Here is a 21870-nt window from a genome sequence, read left to right as displayed (position 1 = left end):
CATCGTAGATACGGAACAGCTCCACTGACAAAACCTGAATGATAGAAAGTACTGCCAGTTGCCTTTTAGCTTTGGTCATATTTTTAAGGTAAAAAAGTAATTTGAATGCAAACCACGTGTTCACATCTTAAGTTTTAGAAGAGGAAATGCAGCAGCTCTCAATTTAGAAAGAAGCTTAGATTTTATAAAATCCTACTCCTCTCACATGCATGCAGGCTCTTCCAATATTAACAAATCTAGTAAAGGTACAGGAAGAACAGGGTTGCTCTGTGTCTGCCAGCAGATCAAATTGAAAGTGGAGCTGAGCTTGACGGAGAGCTGCTGAGACAGATGCCAGTAAATAGCTGTTGTCCTGAAAAATGGAAGGTCTAATACGAAATGTGGCAACTCGTTGGGAAATGTGGGAGCTGGCTCTTGGCATCATCTGCACCATCCTACGGGGGATACTGATCAACTCCCACTCACCAGGCTCAACGGCACTGTTCGCCGCCTCCGCTGAGTCTTCCCAAAGGCAGGTGCTTTTTTGGGAAGCCCGAGCTCCTGGCGTGAAATCAATCTAGCTTAAAAAAAAGGTGTTTCGCTTGCAGCTGAAGGAGAGTGGAAAGGAAAAAGTGGCGCGGGGAAACTCACGGCGTGACGTGGTGCCCTCCCGGCACCCGGCTCGCCTCTGGTGGCCGCGCCTGACTGTCCAGCGCCGCCGTTAACGGCCGCTAACGGCCGCTAACCGCCTCGAACCGCCCCTGGAGCCTCAGGGGGAAGCAGCTCCCTCGCGCTAGCCTCGCCACACCCGCAGCAAGTAACGAGCAAACAAACAAACAAACAAACAAACAAATAAATGAAACGAGATGGGGGGGGGGGAGGGAAGGCAAAGCCCGCCCCAAGCCTTCAAACTACATCTCCCAGAGAGCCTCGGCAGCGCGCCGGCTTCCTGCCCTCGCGTGACGGCTCGCGGGGCGCGCCATGGCGGAAGCCGAGGAGAAGGTAGCGGCCGTGAGGGGGCCGGGTCGCGGCCCGCGCCCGGGCGGCTGCGGGCGGGGAGTCCCGGGGTGCGGGCGGCCCGGGAGGCCTTGGAAAGCAGAGGGGTGACGGGATCGCGTGTGCGGAGCGGCGGGTAAAGGGGCTCCGCGGTTCCGCGGGGCGGGGCGGGGGGCAGCGGGCCTGCAGGCTCGCCCCGCCGGGGTCTTATAAAGGAGCCGGAATGAATTTCGTTTTAGTGCTGCGCCTCGATTTCTGCATATACGTGTAGAGGCACGGTGGAAACTAAAAACAAAATGAAGAGTCCCGAAGATCTTTGTGAAAGTATGAAAACGGTTGACGCTAAAACCACGCTGTGTGTGAATGCAACAGGAAAAGAAAAAAAAAAACTTAAGCAGTTTTTAAAATGTTCAGTCATGTTTCAGTCTCAGAAAACAGATATATTTTTTTCCCTTTAAAATGAAATCTTTTACTGTCACCAAACCATAGAACTGGTAAGGTGTTAGCCTCGTAATCTTTTTTAAGTTTTTTGTTGTTGTTGTTTATTTTGGTTTGTTTGTTTAGATATCCCCTCACATGGGACCCTTAGCATCTAGGGATCAGATGTGATGGTAGGTCTTGAAGTGCGGCTGGTGTCTGGGTGAAGCAAGGATGAGGGAAGCTGAGGGAAGAGTCCATTTAAAATGTTTAAGAAACTCTTCTGGAAAGTGGTACAGAAGATATGGGCAAATTAATCTCAACAGTGGAATTTCCTTCTGAGACAAAATTTTAACAGTTTGAGTTTTATTCTATGACCTTGTGACCCATCGTTCTCCCAAGTGACTTTCCTCATAAAACTCTCCCAAGAAATGTTAAAAGTTTGAAAAAAAAAAGTGCCTTACTGCTTTCAAAACTTTCATGCCTAAATGTGCGAGGTTTTTAAATTCTCTCAAGGAAGTCAGTCTTGATTCAAAATTGGCATTTGGTACCTGTACATCTGGTTTCCACCTTTCCTGTTGCCATGGGGTTTGGTGGGCAGGGCTGTTTTCCTCTAAGGAGGCTTGGTTGTCTGATTCAGCAACCTTTTAAATGTGGCAGCATTTAAAAAAATTCTTGGGGCAAAACCAACTCAGATAAAACTTCTTATCTTATTTAAAAATGTAAGAGATTAAAACAGCCTGTGTTTTGCTCTTTGAGCTATGGTATAAGAGTTATCTTATTCACTTGTTTGTTTTGTGTGTAGAGTATGCCTACCTCTACTGAAAGTGATCTTGAGGTTGTTTGTGGAGGTAGATAATGGCAATTTCTCAGAAATCCAAGTTTTATGATTTTCCCCTCCCAGCAGATTATGGGCCTAAAAAGACAGTTGATAACATCTGTTTTTATGAGGAAGGGGAGAAGAGGAAAACCCCATATCCATCATACTGGAAAGCTGGATTAAGAATTTATTGAGAAGTTACATTGGCTCTTCTAAGTGAATGATTATAACAGTTGGAGGTTATTTTACATTTTTGTGGTTTTCTCATCTGTGTACCCTTTTTCCATTCTTAGGCTGCTTGAGCAACAGCATTTGCCAGCTGACTGAAGTGTTCAGTAATGCCGCTGCTGACTCCCCTCCCCCCCCCCAACATAATCTGACAGACTCACCAATAACAGTTATTCCTACGTGATTTGGGATTCTGGTGACCTACTAATCCCTGATGAGGGATTCCTTTTCACAGTTATGAGACTACTAAAAAGTAGAAGTGGAGGATAATCCTCTCGGTTCATGCATATGATGGGGAAGAAGGGGGAATAACAAAGCTCCACGTCAGTCGTAACTGCAGTTTGCTATCCTAGTTTTGCCTATGGGAGTGGGACAAAAATCTTTTCATAGTAAGTTGCTAGGATAGAGAGTTAGCAGTTACTTGTCTAATGATCTAGCAATTGTCTATCTAAGCACCTTCAGCTAATTCCTTGTCAAGGAGCAAATGCAGTTTATGTCTTTGTTTTTTAAGATAGGACTCCCTTTGAATTTTTCTCTTTAGTAAAGCATAAAGGCCATGAAACATTTAAAAATATGCCTGTATATATACACAATTTATGAAATCTAGTGGCTTCAATGACAGTGGCTTCTGAATATAGTAAGGAAAGACATGTCCTAAATTAAAAAAAAAATCATATTTTCTTAGTTCACAGAGATTGGTTATTTGAGTCAATTTCTGATGTGTCCAAATTTTGTAGGCCAAGATTTTGCAAGTTATTATTTGCAAGGGCATCTTTGAAACTGTAACCTCTGCTGTTTTAAGTGACTTGGGGATGTAAGGATCGACTGGTATAACAGCAAGACGGCTCTTACTCCACTGTGTGTGTGTGTGTGTGTGTGTGTGTGTTTGTGTATGCCGATCTGTCTGTGTGGTGTTATACAGTAACCTCACCTTGAAAATTCTTGTCCCTGGTTTTGCCTACACTAGTGTTTTGCTGAATAGCCAGAACAATTGGGAGCATAAGGAAAAAATAAGTGATGTAGCTGCACTAGCAAGTCTCAAATGTACCAGCAGAAATGTTGCTTGCTCTAACAGCTTATTTTGTTTGGGAATGCAGGTTAATGTTTTATTTTAGCCAAAGAATTCTTCTGTTGATACAGAATAAACCTGCTCTAAGGTTCCTTGTTTGTGTAGCTTGACTGGCACAGTTGTAATCAAAAACCTTTTTAAGCTTAAGCAGAACAATTGGAAAAATTGGAAATATCATAATGATATATGTAATAGTTTTGCTTTATACAGGGCTGATAAGGCATCTTGTGTTCTACAGGAATCAAAGGCAGTTTTTCTGTGAGGACTCCGGTGATGTTTTGCATTGTACCTTGTGTGTTGTAGTGTCTTGATCTGTAGGCTGTTGATGTTACATCACTGTATTTTAGCTCTGCCAGGTTGTTGTTGTTGAGCAGAATTTAAGGTGCACAGAGATTCTATGTAATAAAATTACTGTGTCCCAAAAGGTGACTGTATCATGTGAATTGAGACTGAGACTGACTGGCAGGCAGTTATACTTCCAAAGTCAAATCTTAGATTGAAGAGGTGCTAGAATTTTACTATCTTCATCTTCCCTTGCTTTGCATGTTTCTTGCCATTCCCCAAATTATATCGTGAATATAGACTACACAGCTAGCTCTCCTATTAGATGTACGTTTTAGATGTAGGCCTGATAGCAGTAAATAAAATGTGTGAAACAGATGACAATAATTGTGGTTACACCTTGCCTTGAGTTTCAAATAGAAAATAGAAATGTTGCCTTTCTTTTCCGCTATATGTATTTCTAATCAGGTGCGATGATCATTAAAAGTGAATCTCCAATAGTGCAAAGGAGACATCTGCTCTCCGCCTTGAGGTCACAATAAGTGCATTATATAAAGAGGGAAAATAAATAAGTGTGACAAACTAAAGATGACGCTGGTTGTCAGTGCATTAAATTTTCTTCTCCTTTCGTATCTCCTTGCGCTGTTGGTAACTGTCTCTTTTTTGGCTTCTCTTGTGAAATTCTGTGCCTATTTATATATTGTCCAAATATTACTTCATAAGATTTGAAACATTACCTTCTCTCATGCTCATTCTCTGTTTATATCATGTGTTGTTGTTAAAATGCTTACGTTCACTGCCAGTGTATTAGTTGTAACCTTTTATTGCTATTGATAACAATAAATACGTTAAGTAAATCTTCATTTTGCTGACCTATTTGAGGAGGCATTGCATCAGCAGATTTTACCAGTGGACAGGTGAGAGATTAGCAGGAGTTGACTTACATTTTTTTTGTAGTACAGTAAGATTCATTGGCTTGCCAGAGAGGTTTTAAAGGTACAGTTGCATCAAAGGCAAGAGAAGGTCACTTGGTTTGAGTTGGTGGGGGATGGGAAGGAAAAAGTCATTAAACTTGCATTCTTGATAGATTTCTATGGAAAATGTTTTGAAGTTAGTTTATTTTGAGATAAGTATATTGATAGCTGAATACTAAAGCTGGTTTATGGATAACCTGAGAATGCTATTCTGCCTTTTGTGTCAAGGCATGGGAAGTTGCTTTGCGGAATTTGTTAGCATTTTTGGGGAGATAAAGAAACCAACACTGGGACTTGATGCTTTTTCAGATGATGTAATTTTCCTTATCTTTTAGAGTAACCAACAGTAGTATCACAGTCAACTGGTGCCACTAAGTGTCAGTGTGGCACTAGATTACAAGTGTAAGCACAAATTGGGTATGAATATAGAGGATAATAATTTCTGATATGTTCAGAATCACTCTGAACCTCTGAGCTGCTTCTGCTTTGTCTTCTGTCTCTTAATAATTGTTAAAAAAGGTACTTAAAAGGAAGGCTATTGCTCAGGTTATATATGTACTTAATTTTCCCTTTGTTCTTCATATTATTTTCAGGAAACCAGGTCTAATGAAGAATCAACAGATGAATCTGAGGTAAGCCTCCTTAAAATGCTTCATACCTGAACTGGTTTCAGTGCTAGTCCTTTGTGAGTATGGAGGGAAAAATATTACCCTTATTGATTTGTTCTGGCAGCTGCTTATTTAGATGTGCATGTGCCATAGTAGTGAATGTTAAGCTGGAGTTAATGACTAAAAAGTGGCTGTAGTTTGCTATTAAAATTCTACTTTAAATTAAAAAATATGATCACCCAATTTCAGTATAGTAAGTTAAACTGAGAGGAAAAAAATCAACTGCATGCGATTCTGTTCTGATCAGCGGAAAATTTAATTGACATTTTAATTATATATGCAGTAATACTGTATTCAAGTAATTCCAGTGTTGTTGTTAAATCTTTACAGCCCATGTTTAGTCTTGTTTTGTTGAGTCTCTCATCTTGAGATGGCATTGTGCCAAAAATTTGCTTATGCTCTTGAGAGGCTTGCCTATCTTGCTGTGGGTTGCTGGAGGAAATGGGGATAAAGAAGAAAGGAGGCTGCAGAGAATTCAAGAATTTGCCCCTGGACAGCAGTACACTAACTCCAAACTTAGCTTGAAGGAATCACAAGACATCTTGTGCCTACTTGACTTTAGTGTGGTCTGCAGTCTGCTGTGGGGAGGAAAAAGGGGGGAGTAGTTGAGCAGCTGCAATTGTGACTACTAAACAGGACGGAAAATTGAACACGGCATTACCTTGAGAAAACTTAAGTTTTTGCCCGTTAAGTATCTAAATTAGAGTTTCCAGAGATTAGGAACCACTTGAACAGGTTTGCTAGTTGGAAGATTTGCTTCACCCAGAGCCAAATATTCACACTTGCAATCTGGGTTCAAGCAATGAGCATACAGAAATCCTGATTTCCAGGATGGTGAGTCCTGCCGAGGTGGTGTTGGCTTTTGAAAGTATCTTTCGGAAAGAATATGTTTCTTGTGGGATAACTCCCCCTCCCCAACACCTGTCTGGAGGGCTGTTGCTTCTCTGTACTGGTACACTAGGGTATTCCTGATGAGAAGCAGAGATTTCTCTGACAGAGGGACCCTTCATGCTGCTTTGTGGGACAGTTGCTTTGACCAGACTTTTTTTACCCAGCATGAGATGGTTTCATTTTAGAATTGCATTGCCCTGCAGCTGGGAGTGATGTGGCTGGGACTCTGTGATGTCAAGTACACATAGGCAGCAAGTATGGCAAGTACTGTGTTATGTAGAATGGTAATCTCTCTAGGGCTGACATTCACAAAACAGCCAATACAGCCATTTACCTGTCAAATTTCTTGTTCTGTGAAGTCTGTTGCAAGAGAGGGCTTGTTTCAATGTTTTAATAGCTCCTCAACATTTCAGCCCACTGCAAATACCTGTTGACAGTGGAGTTGATCAGAGATGCATGACAACGGTTTTATTTGTTTTCTTTTGGAAGTAATTTTTTGTTTGTTTTTAGCCTTTAAAGAAATACAGCATCATGCAGTTTTGGTGAAATTGAAAGTTATAAAATTTTAACAAGCCACTTGTTTAGGCTGATGTCTATTTTTGATATTAATTTCATGTATGAAGAAATGTGAAAAGAAAATGTTAATATTGAGAATGTAGATCTTGGATCTAAAGAACACTTTCCATGAGTTCTCTTTGAATAGTTCAATATAGTGTTTTGACACTGCACAGCTGCCTGGGCAAAGGACACTTTGAAACTATGTTTAAAAAGTGTTTAAGGGAGGTATTGAAGCATTTCCACAATCTTAAAGTTTACATCACTGGCTAAACATTTTAAATAATCGTTCAGATAGAGTTAAAAAAAGTTCTAAAAATGCAAAGCTGAACTGTTGTCAGTGATTGCTTGTATTATTTGAAGTATGGATGGATAAGATTGAAATGAAGGCTTCACTCTTGCCTCTAGTGATGATAAATTGTATGATTTATTTTTGGTGGCTCACAGTTTGGGTAAATAGGGATGGATTTTTATGGTTACAGTACTGGAATCTTGGACTTTAATCCTTACAATCTATATTCTGGTTTATTCATCAATAAAATAGATATTTGTGACATAGATTTTGTAGACCTCTGTCTTCACAGTCATAACAAAGTTTTTTACATATACAATTGGTCCTGCACTGAAGGTTGTCAAAATTCTTTTCATAAAATTGAAAATTATTATTTTCAGAGGAAGTATGACAGATACCCAAGTTATGCTGTAGAAAGCTTCTCTGTTATGGAGGAAGATAACTTACAAGTTCATATTTTTGAATAATGTCCTTGTGGGGAAAAACGAAACACAATTATTGAATGTTTTTCTGTGTATTCTGTGCTTCTGTCCCTAAATCTAACACAATGATTTTTTTTGATGCAGCAACTCTTTTAGTTTTGTTCCTTTATTAGGTCTTAACAAATAACATCCTAATCCTAACTTGGTATCCCCTTGATTTGTTTTGAATAACATTCTTTAATAAATGCCAGGATGTTCATTTGCACAAACTTGATAGTAGAGCTCTATAATAGGTCTCAGATGTGAGATTCAGCAAAAATTATACTCTAGAATGTACATCAGCTGAGAGTGCTTCATTGTAAGTTTGGCTCCAACTCTTGGTTCCCAATTGAATTTGTGAGGCTGCTTAAATGTGTTCAATAGTTTCCAGCTGTTTAAATCATAATGTGTAAAATCAGAGATATTAATTAGCAGATGTGGTGCATATGTTCATATGTTAAGCAGACCTTTCAATGTAGAGATAGTGGTAGTTATTTGTATTAGGATTTGTGGAAATGTAGCTGATTGTTCTTAATAATACAGTACAATTTTTAAATTTCCTTTATATCCTTATATATGATATGCGATAGGAAAATAAGCTTTTCCTATAGACAGACTACTATTCATTCTACCATGATGTGATGAGAAAGCAGTAGATCTAAAGCTATATTTTAATTCTGAAGGGAAAAACCTACTTGGTTTCCTGCTTGGCTAAGTATTTCTACTGCAATCTGGAAGCACAACTATTTCCTTTTTGTATCTTCTGTTCTTTTGTTTTGTTTTTTTAATTGCATTTATGAAGTATATTTATTTTACTTTTCCCTACTGTAACTAATCATCAAACATGTTGCATTTGGATCTGAGCCTGAGATTTATTTAGCTGAAAATTCCTAGTACAATATGGTTTCATTGGCTTATTTAATTTTATTTTACAGCACCTGGAGCTTCATGTTTGGACTGTCACGTTTGATGAGACCTTAAAAATAGACAACAAAATAATCTGACTTTTGGCTGTTTATAAACTGTAGAGAAAAAAAGTCTGAATAAACTATATATAGCCTGAATCTGAATTTCTGTTTTCAGATTATTTTTTTCTTGTGATGTGTCTATTTTTGTAAAATCTTACTTTTTAAGTGGAACCGTTTTCTGTCAGGCAGATATTTCATAGGTCTTCCTAGCTAATTAGAAAAGGATTATACTAATAGATTTGTAAGTAAATAGCTACTTCTTCACAAGTAGTGCAACATGATGTTAAAATGAAATGGACAGTATTTTTCTTGAGCTGAAGTTGTTGCTGCTGCTCAAGTCATGCTTTTGTCTTTGGCAGCTTTGTTTTTAATGAGAATTCTGTTATAATGGGCTATTTTGGAGTGATTTAGACAAATTCTTATTTAATTTAAAGCAGGATATCTTTCTCGATTTAAAACATGGGATAGTGATAGGACAAAAGCATACACAACAGCATATATCGTGGCATCCACCCATGAATCACTTGCATCCTCTGAAGACAGAAGTTGCTTTTGTATCTATTAATTCAAAAGAAAGCTTATTAAAAATCCCACTTGAGCCTCTCTGAAGTTTATCTCTCTGAACCTCCATGCTGTTCTGCATTTGTTACTAGATGGCGTTGATTTTCTAAGCCAGTGTATTTTAGCTCCACAATACATGAAGAGTCATGATTCATTTTGAGACATTGTTATGAAATCTTGAGAGGTCAGGTGAAAGTTATTTTTGTCTTTATATAAAGTACACAAAACATTTTAATTCAAATATAATTTGTACTGATGAGAGCATATATTTATATTACATCCTGGAAAATTGCTGGTCTGCCTAAATTAGTAACAGATATTTCAGTTAACTTGCATGTTATAGATAACTGCCTTGGTCCAGGACCCAAGACCTTCAGCATCTGTCTCAGCATCAGACTTCCTGTACAGGTTAACTGTGCTCAGCCTCTTTCCAACCCCTCTGACATCCCATTACAAAACGGAACAATAGTTTCCTACTGCTGAAAAGTAATGAGAGACTATCAAACCTCATTTGTAAGTGCAAGATACTGTTAATATGAAATCAGAAGAGGCTGAATATAGAACATTCATACCTGATGGGGGTATGAAAGCTCTGTACTGAAATGTGCTTATTTATTAGTATCTTCTGCTGCTTTCTAATTTGCTGCGTTGGCTTTGAATGGATTGCCTTTGGTCCAGTACTTATTTCCATAGCGGGGAGGACCTTTTCAAGAGCAAGTCTCGGTGGAGTCACGAAATTAGTGCTAAGTCCTATAAAATGATGCTGTAGTTACGGAAGTAGTTCCACTGACCCTTTTATTTTCTTGTTGTTTGTGCTGCACTGCAGTACTTTTTTGTATTGGCCTATTTAAAAAAAAAAAGGAAAATGTGTGCAGATGTTTGTTCTGTCAAAAAAAATCCTTTGTTTTATCAGAATTAAAATATCTCTTTAATATGCATGTTACTGTTTTTTGTAAGGCACTCTTTTAGTGATTGTACCTCTCTGTTGTAGTGTTTCTCATTGTAGAAATTCCTAGTCAACTCAGTGCTCAACTGACTTGTGTTAGCCTAGAAATATTCTTCACTCAGATATATTCTCTTCAGTGACATTGAGGATGTAGTGCTTTAATTCTTTAAGGTATTGAAAACTATAATCTGAGCATGAGCACAGTTAAGAAATGCATAAACCTGAAAAAGAAGCAACTAAAAAGCCTTGATGTTTTCTTTTTCCTTTTCAGTGCACTCCAGATCTTAATTTTGTAGGTTGGGTCTAGATTAGGTCAAAGCAATTAAATCATCTCAAGTAAATAAAGCATCTGGTAGCAAAGGCTCCGTGTCATACTGTATTTCCATCAAAACATACTCTTAAAATGGGGTGTTGGGCAGTGGGCTGGAAGAGGTGAGCAGTTTCGTGGCTGGTAGCTTTTGAAGGGGCATCACTATTGCAACAAGATAAGAAAAGAATTAAAAGGTAGATTTGCCTATTCTACCTCAGAGTCAAACTTGCTACTTTTTGTCTCCTATCTGACCTTTGACAAATCATTTCAATTCATCCTATCTCCATTCCCTACTATTGAGTATCTCTACACTAGCTTGCCATTTTTCTCTTCCAAGTGTTTTGGAAATATAAAAAGGGGGGGAAATGCTCAGGAAGCATATTGTTTCACACACCTGAGCAGTCTGAAGAGAGATTGCTTCCCCCTGCATGGCTTTAAGTGAAATTGGCCTTTTGAATGAGGATGGAAGGAGAAGATGTATAAATTCCAAATAGAAAGTTCTTATTAATGAGAAAATGTATCATGCAAATAATTTATCAATTTGAGTCAGTAGGATGAGCATTGTAAATTATTTATTGAAGTTTAAATGGAATCTTTTCATACCTTAATTGAAAAACAAGTTTGCAGTGACTAGTAACTAACATTATAATATACATCATTAGAGGATTGATTTGCAGGAAAAATGGATCATTGCTGTATTTAATATCTGCTGATTTTGAGTGAAAATTAGATGCTTCATTTAATGAGCTATTAATATTAATCAGAAGGGCCTGTTCCATCTGTGTTGTGGAATATATAAAATGTAGAAGTGCTGCTGTGCATGTTACGTAAATTAAATGCAATTGCAAAACTAGTACGTTAACAGAGTATGCAGATGTGGCTTTCCAAAGTACTAAATCCATTGATCTGGGTAGAATAATACTCTGGGTTGGGGAAAGGAAAGTAGAGGGGCAATTTGTTTTTTTTCCATCTAGCTCTTCTGCTGTGGTGTGAGTGAATGAAAGTAACTTTAAAAACTACTGTTCCCAAAACTGCACTGTAGGGTGTTCATATGCAGTACATCATAAGATGGCAAGTGGAGTGCTTGAGTGGTGTTCATAGGAGAAACAAATGTTTGCTGAAGTTCTTTACTCAGCAAAAGGGAAATACAAGTAGAAATGTGTAGTTTCGTTGGGATTTGGACTCTATCTCTTTTTTTTTTCTTTCTCTCTCCCCTCTGTTAGAACTGGATTTGGACACAGAAGATAAAAACAGTCTATCCTGTGCTGCCCCGGTATGGTGCAGTTGATGTGACTGGACTGATAGTGTGCTGTTGAACACTGAAGTGGATTCAGATGTTCCCAGGGGTTCTTTGCCATGCACAAAACTGCCAGTGAGATGAAACAAATTGAAGGTGGTTGAAGTGAAATCAAGTCATATTGTGTGGACTTTATTTTTTTTAATGTGCCATTGATGATGATTGCTCATGAACAGTATTCTGTCTCTGCATTATTACTGCTGCACAGCTTGACTGACCTCCAGCTCCTTCAAACTGTAGGAGTGTATCTTCAATTGGTGTTCTGCAAATACAGTGTGACTTCCTTTATACCACAGCGATTTTGAGAAGAAATAGTGCTCTCTGCTTTGCCTTTCATCTGTCTTATTTCATACTCTGAATACAGCCTATTTTAATACAGATTCACAGGCAACCATATCATCATAATTCCTTGCTCCTGGTGTATATCTGCATTTTCCAAAAGAGGTCAAGGGATTAAATAAATCCTTGCAGAAAATGCATAGGCAGAACAGAAAACTGCTGTGCAAAATTTTAACATCGTAATCCATGTTTGCCAATTTTACAGCCTGGGATTGGGAAGGTTTTGGTGATTTGCCTCATAAAGGAACTGCATGGGAGTTTATTCACTTCATTTCCTTCACTGAGGTGATAATACTGTGTTTCTGTCATAGAAGTAGAGGACAAGATTTTTGGCAGCATAAATCACAGATGTGACTTCATAGTTCTGAAGTTTTTGTCTTCATGCTTTTTGTTTTATATGGCAATAATCATAGAAAAAAAATAATTTTTGTACAGGTTGGAAACTTGAAAGAGTTTTTAGTATTTATTCCAAGCATAATTCCAAATTATTTTAATTCTCACAGTTACGTAGTGTCAGAATGCAGGAGAGTGCAGGGGAACACAGACTGCTGTACACGCTCCACAAAACTTGTTTAAATAACCTGTCCTTTTCTGGAGAAGACAATGTGTCCCCTTACCCCCCTCAGTAACTTGCATCTTTGATGTTACTACCCAGGAGGTCATTTGAGATGAGTAATGTTACAATACAGCTTTGTATGGGAAACTGGCTTTCCAAATTTTGACTAAGCAGCCTAATAAACCAGACCTTGGATGTTGATAGCTTTTATTCATATTGAGCTACCTGCTTGTGAATCAGTAACTTGAAGATGAAAGGCTGTTTCCTATTCTGATTTACTACACCAAATAGTTCTTTCCTCCTTTCTTAAAATTTTCTTCTGGGAACACTTATCAACGTGAAAGTTATGGAGAAAAGGGGGTTACATTCTCTTGATAAACTCTAATCTCTGGAGGGTCCAGGGTAGCACACAATATTTAAATTCAGCACAGTAAATATGCCAACAACTTGCAACAATGTTTTGTTCCAGTTCATGCACTATTTAGCAAACTGGGGCTTATTCTGAATTTTTCTTAGCACCCTTCCAGTGGTAAAGATTTAATTGCTTTGTGAGCAGCTGAGTCATGATCCTAATCCTGAAAAGAGCATAGGTCATCCCTTTATCACTGAGACAGGAGCAGGATGGAGAAGCAGTAATTACAAAGCTGCACAATGGCTATGTTTTCCTCTACTAGAATTCTCCTCTGTCACGTGTTTGTTCAGCACAAATGGATATTAGCCAAAACAGTGGAGGACAGAAGATTTTCCTTTGGGCCTGTTTTTCCTTTTTTTTTTTTTTTTTTTTTTTTTTTTTTTTTTTTTTTTTTTTTAAAAAAAAAAGAAGTTGGGGTAAGACCTAGAAATGGGCAACGGGTAAGGTGTAGTGTCTGCAACATTTTAAAATGCAAGTGTCTGTTTAAAATGAAATTATGGCCCAGTCTTCTTAGAGATCTTTAATACATGACTCTGAGTTACCTTTTTAGGAATGAATGTGCTTCTAAATTATGCTTTGTTTCTGTGCTTCTCAATTTATATAAGGTAATGATCTGTTACTGTTTTTATGATAATGAAACAGTTTTGGCAAATCTTTGAATTTCCAGCTACTATTTATCAAAAGTAACATCTTTCCACAACTACTGCTACCTAAATGCTACTTTTGAGAAGAATGTTTGAGTTTGGCCAGGGGCTTTTCTGAAGCCTGTGTCAGAACAGGTGGCAATATGTTGTCTTGTGCAGGGCTTTCATGATAAGCTGTAACAATAGAAACAAACATTGAAAAAGTGAGATGTTATAATAGAAACATTTTGACTTCTAAGGCTTTCATAAGGCAACTCTCCCTCATCCCCTTGTTTCTGACAAGAACCTACCACCACCTTCAGATATAGTAAATTTTCCAAATTATATTGAGGAAGACGATTGTGCTGTACACATGCTTAATGCAGCATGTGCTGATAGTGGGTAAGGTTACTTAGAGTTACTGTAAGGAAACAAAAGCGTATTACCTTTTGGGGCAGAGGCACGTCGACAAATATCCAAATGTATTGCTGGATCCCTTCTTAAATCAATTAGATTATATGTTGATTCCAATATACAGGTTGATTCCAAAATACAGATGAAAATCTAAAGCCAGCAGGCATAAAGTGAGAGTAGGATTTATCAAGATTGAATGTTTTATGTCTACTAAATGGAAATCTAATGGGGAAGAGGGAGAGAAGGCCCATTTACCCCATCATAATTATAACCAAGGTTTTATCACACTTAAACTTGTGAAATAGAGTAAGCCACTCAGTAGGTCAAGATTTGGAGCCCCCCTCCCAGTCTTTTACTGATTTTTACAACTTTTTTTTTGAGTATCTCTAAAAATAATGAAAACAAAACTTTCAATGATGTGACCAAGCTCAGGACACATGATTGAGGGTGGAAGTTGAAGAAATCTCCCAACTGTATTGTAAGGTTATGATGTTGCTTCATTAAATCTATCAATAGACAGTATCAGTTTACAGCTGGCCTTTTAATAATTTCTAAAACCACTTTATGAATATTAATCCTTCTGCATGTGTTGTTTGTCACTACAGGATAATTTTTTCACTTGTAGCAGATATTTACTAAATTTTTTAATTCAGTGGCCATGTTCCCATATATTGCAACTGGGAAGTGTTCACTTGCATTTGTGTTACCCAATTACTAAAATAAAATTGCTTTTGTCTCCTATGTATTTGAAGTGTATATGCTCCAATAAGGCATTGAAAGAGGAGAAGGAAGTGCAGTGCGGTAACTGTCTGTGTTTCCAAATTGTCTTGCTCAGTGCTATTTCTCCTCTGTGTTCTCCCTCCATATTTGTCAGGTGGGTTGGGTGTACTGTTGGACAGGAGGCCACACACTACATTTCCTTAAACACAAAGTTAATGTGTTTGCTGAGCTGCTCATGCTGGGTTTTAGTATTTTGCAAGCGTTTCATGCCTAATGCCAGATTGCAAGCAGTTGTTTAAAAACTCAATTGTTTGGGGAAAAACCCACCACCACTCCCCCTGACCCCTGTTAAATGGGAATGTTGCTCTGCCAGAAGTGTCTGGCTAGAAGGGAGCTTGCCACTGAGGATGTGGTGGGTATGCTGCTTTGGAAACCCTTTGGAGGGTAAGAAAACAGGAATTGCTGGAAGGCACACTGACAGGTGCTGAAATTGGGGATACGAGTCCTGGCTAGGAGGATTTGATGTGTTTGAAGGGAGGGAGTAGGTTATCTGCAAAGGCCAATCTGAGGTTTGCTAGGGGACAAAGTAGAACAGGTTTGGAAGGGGAACATGGGAGGCTTTGATGGGTATTTGTGAGGTAGGTCACTCTCTTCAACCTTGGTCTCTAAGGCCACAAGTCCATGAAACAAAACAGTATTTTAATTTGACTCTCAAGTGTGATGGAGTTAAGAGAAGAAAACCTTCTGATAACCAGTTTTCCCCAGCAAAGTCTGCAATACAGAGGCATACTTGTGGGTGGGTAGAAGCCAGCATGCTTTTCTGTATTCCCTGCCTGCCCACCTTTCTTTCTCTCTGTTCAGCAAAGTGAAACAGTAGTTGTGTGGCCATCTGTTATTTCTCTGTGAGAGAGTCACAGAAACCTTCTGTCATATTTTGGTGGTTTTTTTCTTTTCTTTTTCTCTTTCTCTCTCTCTCTCTCTCTCTTTTTTTTTTTTTTTTTTTTTTTTTTTTGGCCTAGTTTGGCACCCTTTCATCCCCAGTTTGGGGTTGAAATAATATTCCTAACAGAGTATGAGAGGGAGTTTTCACCCTGTATCTAAAAGCTGTGAGACAGAAGTGGGTGGTGGAATCAAGGTAGATTCTGCTTTGTGAGTTTCCTTTGATTGGTTTATCTCCTGGTGTGTACCATTTTCCAAGCTGCACAGCATCATGACAAGCAGAATCATTTACTTCCTCTTCTATTGGCATTGCAAGACCAGGACGAGAGCAGCCAGCAGGCCCTGTCACATAGAGTTGCAGCAAACTCTTGTTGTACCTGCAGTTTTGTTTGTGCTTCAGACCAGGTTGAAAAGCCAACTTACCATCCTAGGTGAAAGAGAGTGCCTAACTGAGAAACAAATTTACAGTTTGTCCATCCTAATTACTGCCTGTAGGTACAAAAATGCATAAAATCTGTGGTTTAGCATACAGTTCTTAGAAAGAGGAGATCTTGCTGTGGAAAAGCAGTAAAGAAGCAATTAAGACATGATACGCACAAACCTTCCTGGAGTGCTAATGGAAACATGGAGAGTTTTGTCTGGCAATCTCTTTATTTGGGTTTATCTGGGTCACACTTAACCTGGATATGACTTGGCTAGAGAGAACTAGTGGTGATGGTTTAATGGAACAGTGAACCTGCTTTTATGAGATACTTAGACGAGTGTTTTCTCTAAAGAACTGGGGGAGCAGGGATTAGCAAACCTAAAATCAGATATGTTTGTAAATCAGTGCTTAAGTATCTCTTGATTCAGTATGAAGTATTGTCAGGTAAAAGGCCTGGGACCTAACTTGGAGAGGATAAAGGTTGGCAAAAATTATATAATTTCTTCACCAGCCTAAAGGAGGTGTTAAGACCAGTGTTATAAAAACTTCCAGGCAAGCTAGGGAGCTCAAGGTTAAACTAAAAGTTGCAGCCGTATCTTATGTCTTGTTGGGTGATGTTTGCCTCCTCCTGTAAGTCTTGCAACAGTCGCCCTTGTGTTTGTAGAGTGCTTGCTAGACCCTTTTGTCCAAACTTCCTGAGCTTTGTGCAGTCTCCTTGGTGCAGTCTTGACCTCCCAGGCAAATTTGTGTTAAAAAAGGGGTTGCATATGGCCTGGGCTGCAGGCGGGTGTTGTAAATGCTCAGTGACGATGCATCTTTCGTAGCGTTGTGGTTATAAATGTTCAGTTCTGCTCCTCAGAGAGGTACCAGCTATTAAGATAAGGACTCACTGTTCCTATGTCAATTATGGGTTTTTAAAGAAAAGATTCCCTCCTATCCCTCAAAAAAATAAAATGGAAACAACAAAGCCAAACCCTTGATTAAGATGGCATTTCTACAGGAATGAGCAACTGGGGATTGTTGTGCTTTGGATCAAGTCAACAGGTTTGTACAAGAGCCTTGATTTGACTGCAAGATAATAGATTATCTTGGTAACTGAGTTCTGTATTTTGCAGCGCTTTGTGCTTCTGTACATATGGAAGAGTTAAGTAATTCTCTGTGGAGAGTGTGTTCTGAGTGCAGAACTGTCTTTTTTTATTTGCTGCTGAATTTTTGTAATAAGTGAAGTTACCTTTAGCCAAAACACGGAGGATGTGTTTATTCATTTCTGAATAACTGAAGATGCCGTATGAACTTTTATTTTAAGCCACAAATAAGTGGAGTTGACTTCTTTGCTTCTATTTGTAATTTTCACGTAGTTCTGAAACTAATAATTATGGAAGTGAAATGTTACTTTTTTTTTTTTTTTTTTTTTTTTTCTGTGCAATAGTGATGACTGCTTTAAAAAATCCCGACTTCTTTGGAGCATCTCCACGGATGTTGCCTGCATTTAAGTGTCAAGAAGAGTTAGTCTTACAAAGTAGCTTCTTCTCACTCTTTAGCAGGAGGATTGTCTTTGCTCTTCAGCAGCATTCATTGTTTTTAATGAGTTTCTAGAATGTGTCTTAAATGTTAACTATTCAGATACAGAGCAGCAGAGTACTTTAAATGGCCTTTAAACTAGCAGGAATTGAGCCAACTTAACATTTTTCTGATAATTTCTGAAATTGAGAGGAATTTGAAAGGAAGTGTGAACATCAAATGAAAATAAGCTTTTCTTTTTTGCTGTTTTTTTCATTCATCAAGGCTTTTTAAGAATAAACGTGTTGCCAAGAGCTTTGTTGAAGTAGGATACAAGTGTGACTTGTTTCAAATCACTTCAGTGATTAGAGCATAGGTATCTTTATGCTTGAATTTAAATGTTTTGCAGGCTCAAAATTTAAAAGTGTAAACATTGCTGGAATGACTGCCCAGAGTAACTGGAATTTTGGCTGGAAGTGGATGGAAGATGGTGCAGCAATGATGAAGGGTGCTTTTCTTCTGATGTATGCCCTGTTCATTTCCATGAAGGCTTTGAAAAACTTAGAGGACAAATCACATAGGAAGGATGACGCGTTGCTGTCAACGTCCATAATATAATTAGAGTATCGGCAATCCGTAGAGCATGTAGTTCATGTGACAGACTATCCTGTGGGCTGCGGGCACAAACATGCACTAATGGAAAAACTCAAGGAATTGCCCACAGGTTCGTTCTGGAAAATTTCTTTGTGAAGACCAAGTTCAGATTTTTTTTTTTATCTTTTTTTTTTTTTTTTTACTTTTTTTCCTCCCTAGGAGGGATACCACTGTTGATGTTGTTATAGGCAAAGCTGGGAAAGCTAGAGGGAGAAAAGCCGAAGAAAGTTGCACAGTTGAATTCAGGAAGGCAGAGCACCTTCCCTTATGGTTGAACTGGCCTTTCCGGAGCTTATTGGCACATCCGTAGCTGTTCCCAGTTTCTGAATTCAGCTGTCGAAGAAGGGTCAGCAGTGAGTTTCATATTTAGGTACTAGGCGTGCGAAGAGGGCTGTGATTTGTTTGAGCAGTTCAGCACTGAAAAACGTAAGACCTCTTAATAAGAAAGAGTTTGGTTTGGTCTTACTAGCTAATTATAATAGCTCTTTCAATTGGAAATATTTTCTCAATAGGAAATGCTTATGGATACTGGGAGAAAGGTTTTTACAGCATTTTTTTTGAGCACTTTTACTGTTGGCTTCAGCAGTAGAAGGCAAATAGAAAAATAAATATGTAAAATAAGTTTTAAGTGAGTATTCCTGTGGTTGAAAAAATGCTGCTGTTTATCTGAGAAGAAGCAAAGGTGGCTTTCCCACTTCTCTGCTCTGTGGGTCTCTCTGCCTTTCAGAATTTGTCACTGACATTTGTGGAGTGCTTTAAAAATTTTGTGCGCAGTGTGGGGTATTTGCATGTTTGTTTTTCCTTTCAGTATGTTTGACAAGAATTTCGAAACTCAGTGTTACAGGGTTTTGTCTTTTTTTATTTTTTTAATGGCAGAAAATATGGAAGAAGTGTTAAGCGGTGGTACAAGAAACAGTGTTACGAAATTTATTTTCAAATGTTTAGAATCCTCCAGGATGATTTAAAGGACTTGTCTTTAATTACAAGTGCCATACACTTAGTAAAAATCCATGTTATTTGAGAAATTGATTTCCTCCCCCCCCCTTTTTTTTATTTTTTAAAGGAAAGCTGTGAGTTTTCTTGTATGGGGTAAATGTCACTCTGTTTGTATCTTAGCTTTGCTGCAAGTCAGGACTTGTGCTATTCCTCTAGGTTGTCATAGAAACGTGGCCAACTGTCATCTCAACTCAGGCTGCTGATGGTTTTATTTGTAGGTTTGCAAGATGATTAAAATTTAACAAAAATTATTGATTTGCTTTTTATTAACGCTGGCTTGTGTTTACTTTAGAAGTTCAGACTGCCGTAAAAGCTTTTCCTGATAGAAAAATACCTTAGAATGATTAAACTTTGATATCTGGGAATAGAGAGCATCAAATGCATTTAATATATGAGCTTGAGTCTGTAGCAATAGAGAAATCCTACATTTTTGCGAATTGCCTTTTTCTTTGCTTACAGCAAAGTCCCCCCCCCAATTCCCTTCCAATTCACCTTTTAGCTTGGCTTTTACTTAACATAAGACATCTGTCAAGAAGCTGTGAAATGGGTAGATCATTTCGCCTAATATTTGGAGTTTTCATTTTATTTACTTTTTCTTGAAGACTGGCAGAACGCTTCAGTGCACTGACTCTTGAAAGTGTGTATTTTATATGCGTGTGCAGGAAAAACTATTTAGTTTTCTCTCCTAAATAAGACGGCCAAAACTTATTTTCGGTAACTTTATCTAATGGTCCATGGATGAATGCTTTTATGCAAAATACTTAAGAGACTAGAATTAGCATTCCACATTGGTTGCACATTTGATGTCCAGACTTCAGCAACATGTGGGATCTTAGACTAGATGACTGGAGTTCAATTTTTACTTACATGGATTTACTCAAAGATTACCCATGCATTTCAAGTGTAATCTTTGTAAGAGATATGTGAAATACAGGAATGTATTAATTGCTGTAAAATGAACATATACACCCTTACTCCCTCCAAATGTCATGTGTGCTTTTTTTCTTGCCTTTCCCTCAACCGTGTAGTCATTTATTAAAGATGTGTAGGCACAAGTAATTTGGCTGATTTATATACAGCCCTGTAATTTGACATTGTCATTCTGTCTAGTAACAACTTGTTTGAGTGTTAGATTTACTGAATAAAATTGTTTTTTGGTGGACATTTTGACACCTCACCCCAGAAAACTACATCGTGGATTGCTGACATCCCTGTATTAATTTCATTTGTATTCTGTCACAAAACTTTCAAATAATGTTTTAAAAGACCCTCTGTTTGCAGCATATGTATAAAATGGTAATAAATATTGAATGTTTCCATAGTTCCATAGGGCTTTTCTTTCTTTCTTTTCTTTCTTTTTTTTTTTTTTTTTTTTTTTTAATGAAAGTATGTATGTATTAACGTGGGTGGTAATGACATCGTTACTTATCATGATATGATTCACCTGGACTGTAAATGACCACAAGGTTGAAGTTGGGAAAATCTTGCTTTAGTGCTCCAAAGGCAGTTTAGATTAAATAGCTTATTCTTAAGCTCTCTCTTTTCAGAATTTATTCTTTTTAGATCACAAGGTACAATAAAATGTTGCACGAATGCAGTACTTCTGCTCTAGCCTGGTACAGTGCATTATCTTATATGTATTTTTAATACCAGGAATTGGAAAGCAGCGGTTGGTGGGGAAAACAGGAGCTCCTTGGCTAGCGCACCGCGCTGGTGTTTCCTGGTTGCTTAGGAATGAGATGTTTTGTGTGGGAAATGCCCTCGGTGGTGGTGCAGTCGTTAGAACTAGCAGGACGTGCAGGGCATTAGGATTGCAGGTGTAGTTTCCCAGGAAGGAGAAAGGAGGGTGTGCGTATATTTATAGGCTTGTGTGTATTCATACATGTGTGGTGTATTAGCTGAAGCTTCTGAAATCCCCTTCTGGCATTGTTTATCTGTAGGCCATCTGTTATGGATAGGTGCCTAGGAGCAGAGTGCTGTTTTGCACCGTGAATTTCCTTTGCGTAAAAGACGAGCCCGTTGGGTGGTGTTTGATCAGGGAGCTTGCCACTTTTGTTTTCTAGCTCGGTCTCTTCTTTGTTCCCTCTGCGCCACTTGCTCTGTCTCTTTCTATGTGTCTAAGTAGTGATCAGGTGATAATATCTAATATGCTTCAAAGGGAAAAACAAAGGAAAGCTTGGGTATTTATCAGGGAAAATTCCTAAAAATGTAGTAGATGGTATAGGTGATCCACGGGAATATACTGTATCCTGTGTCTTTTCCCAGACAGTTTTGCAACAACATATTTATTATTTTATTTTTGAACATAAACTCATTGGCATATTTTATGTAATTAACTTATTCCTAGTGGATTTCTTTTTTATTTTTGTTCACAGCATTTTGTGTCTGTCCTTCCTACAGTGGTGCAGCATCCTATAAAGGTTTTGAAGTTTCTTGTAACCTGCGTGTTTCCGTTTAGAGTTAAATGTGGCTATAGTGACGTATTTTATTTTATCGTTATCAACTTTTCCATACCCATCCCTTTTTATTCTAAAATGGGAATGATTAATTAACGAAGTTCACATATACGTTTCCCTCCC

At 38.2% G+C, this 21870-nt stretch overlaps 1 protein-coding gene across 2 annotated transcripts in view; it reads left to right on the top strand.

The window, feature by feature from the left end:
• The first annotated feature begins 909 nt into the window (after nucleotides 1–909).
• Nucleotides 910–21870, top strand: part of VPS41 (VPS41 subunit of HOPS complex) — a 104644-nt gene continuing 83683 nt past the window's right edge. Inside the window, exons 1-2 of one of the 2 annotated variants that reach the window (XM_062569572.1) lie at nucleotides 910–981; nucleotides 5359–5397. In XM_062569572.1, the coding sequence (XP_062425556.1) occupies nucleotides 961–981; nucleotides 5359–5397 (60 nt within the window). In that variant the 5' untranslated portion in view covers nucleotides 910–960. Of the gene's footprint in view, nucleotides 982–1014; nucleotides 1112–5358; nucleotides 5398–21870 lie in introns of those variants that run through there. The other variant, XM_062569573.1, reaches the window with a different exon arrangement.

Source organism: Rhea pennata, chromosome 2 (genome assembly GCF_028389875.1).
Source record: "Rhea pennata isolate bPtePen1 chromosome 2, bPtePen1.pri, whole genome shotgun sequence".
NCBI lineage: Eukaryota > Metazoa > Chordata > Aves > Rheiformes > Rheidae > Rhea > Rhea pennata.
This window is presented reverse-complemented; position numbering and strand designations above follow the sequence as displayed.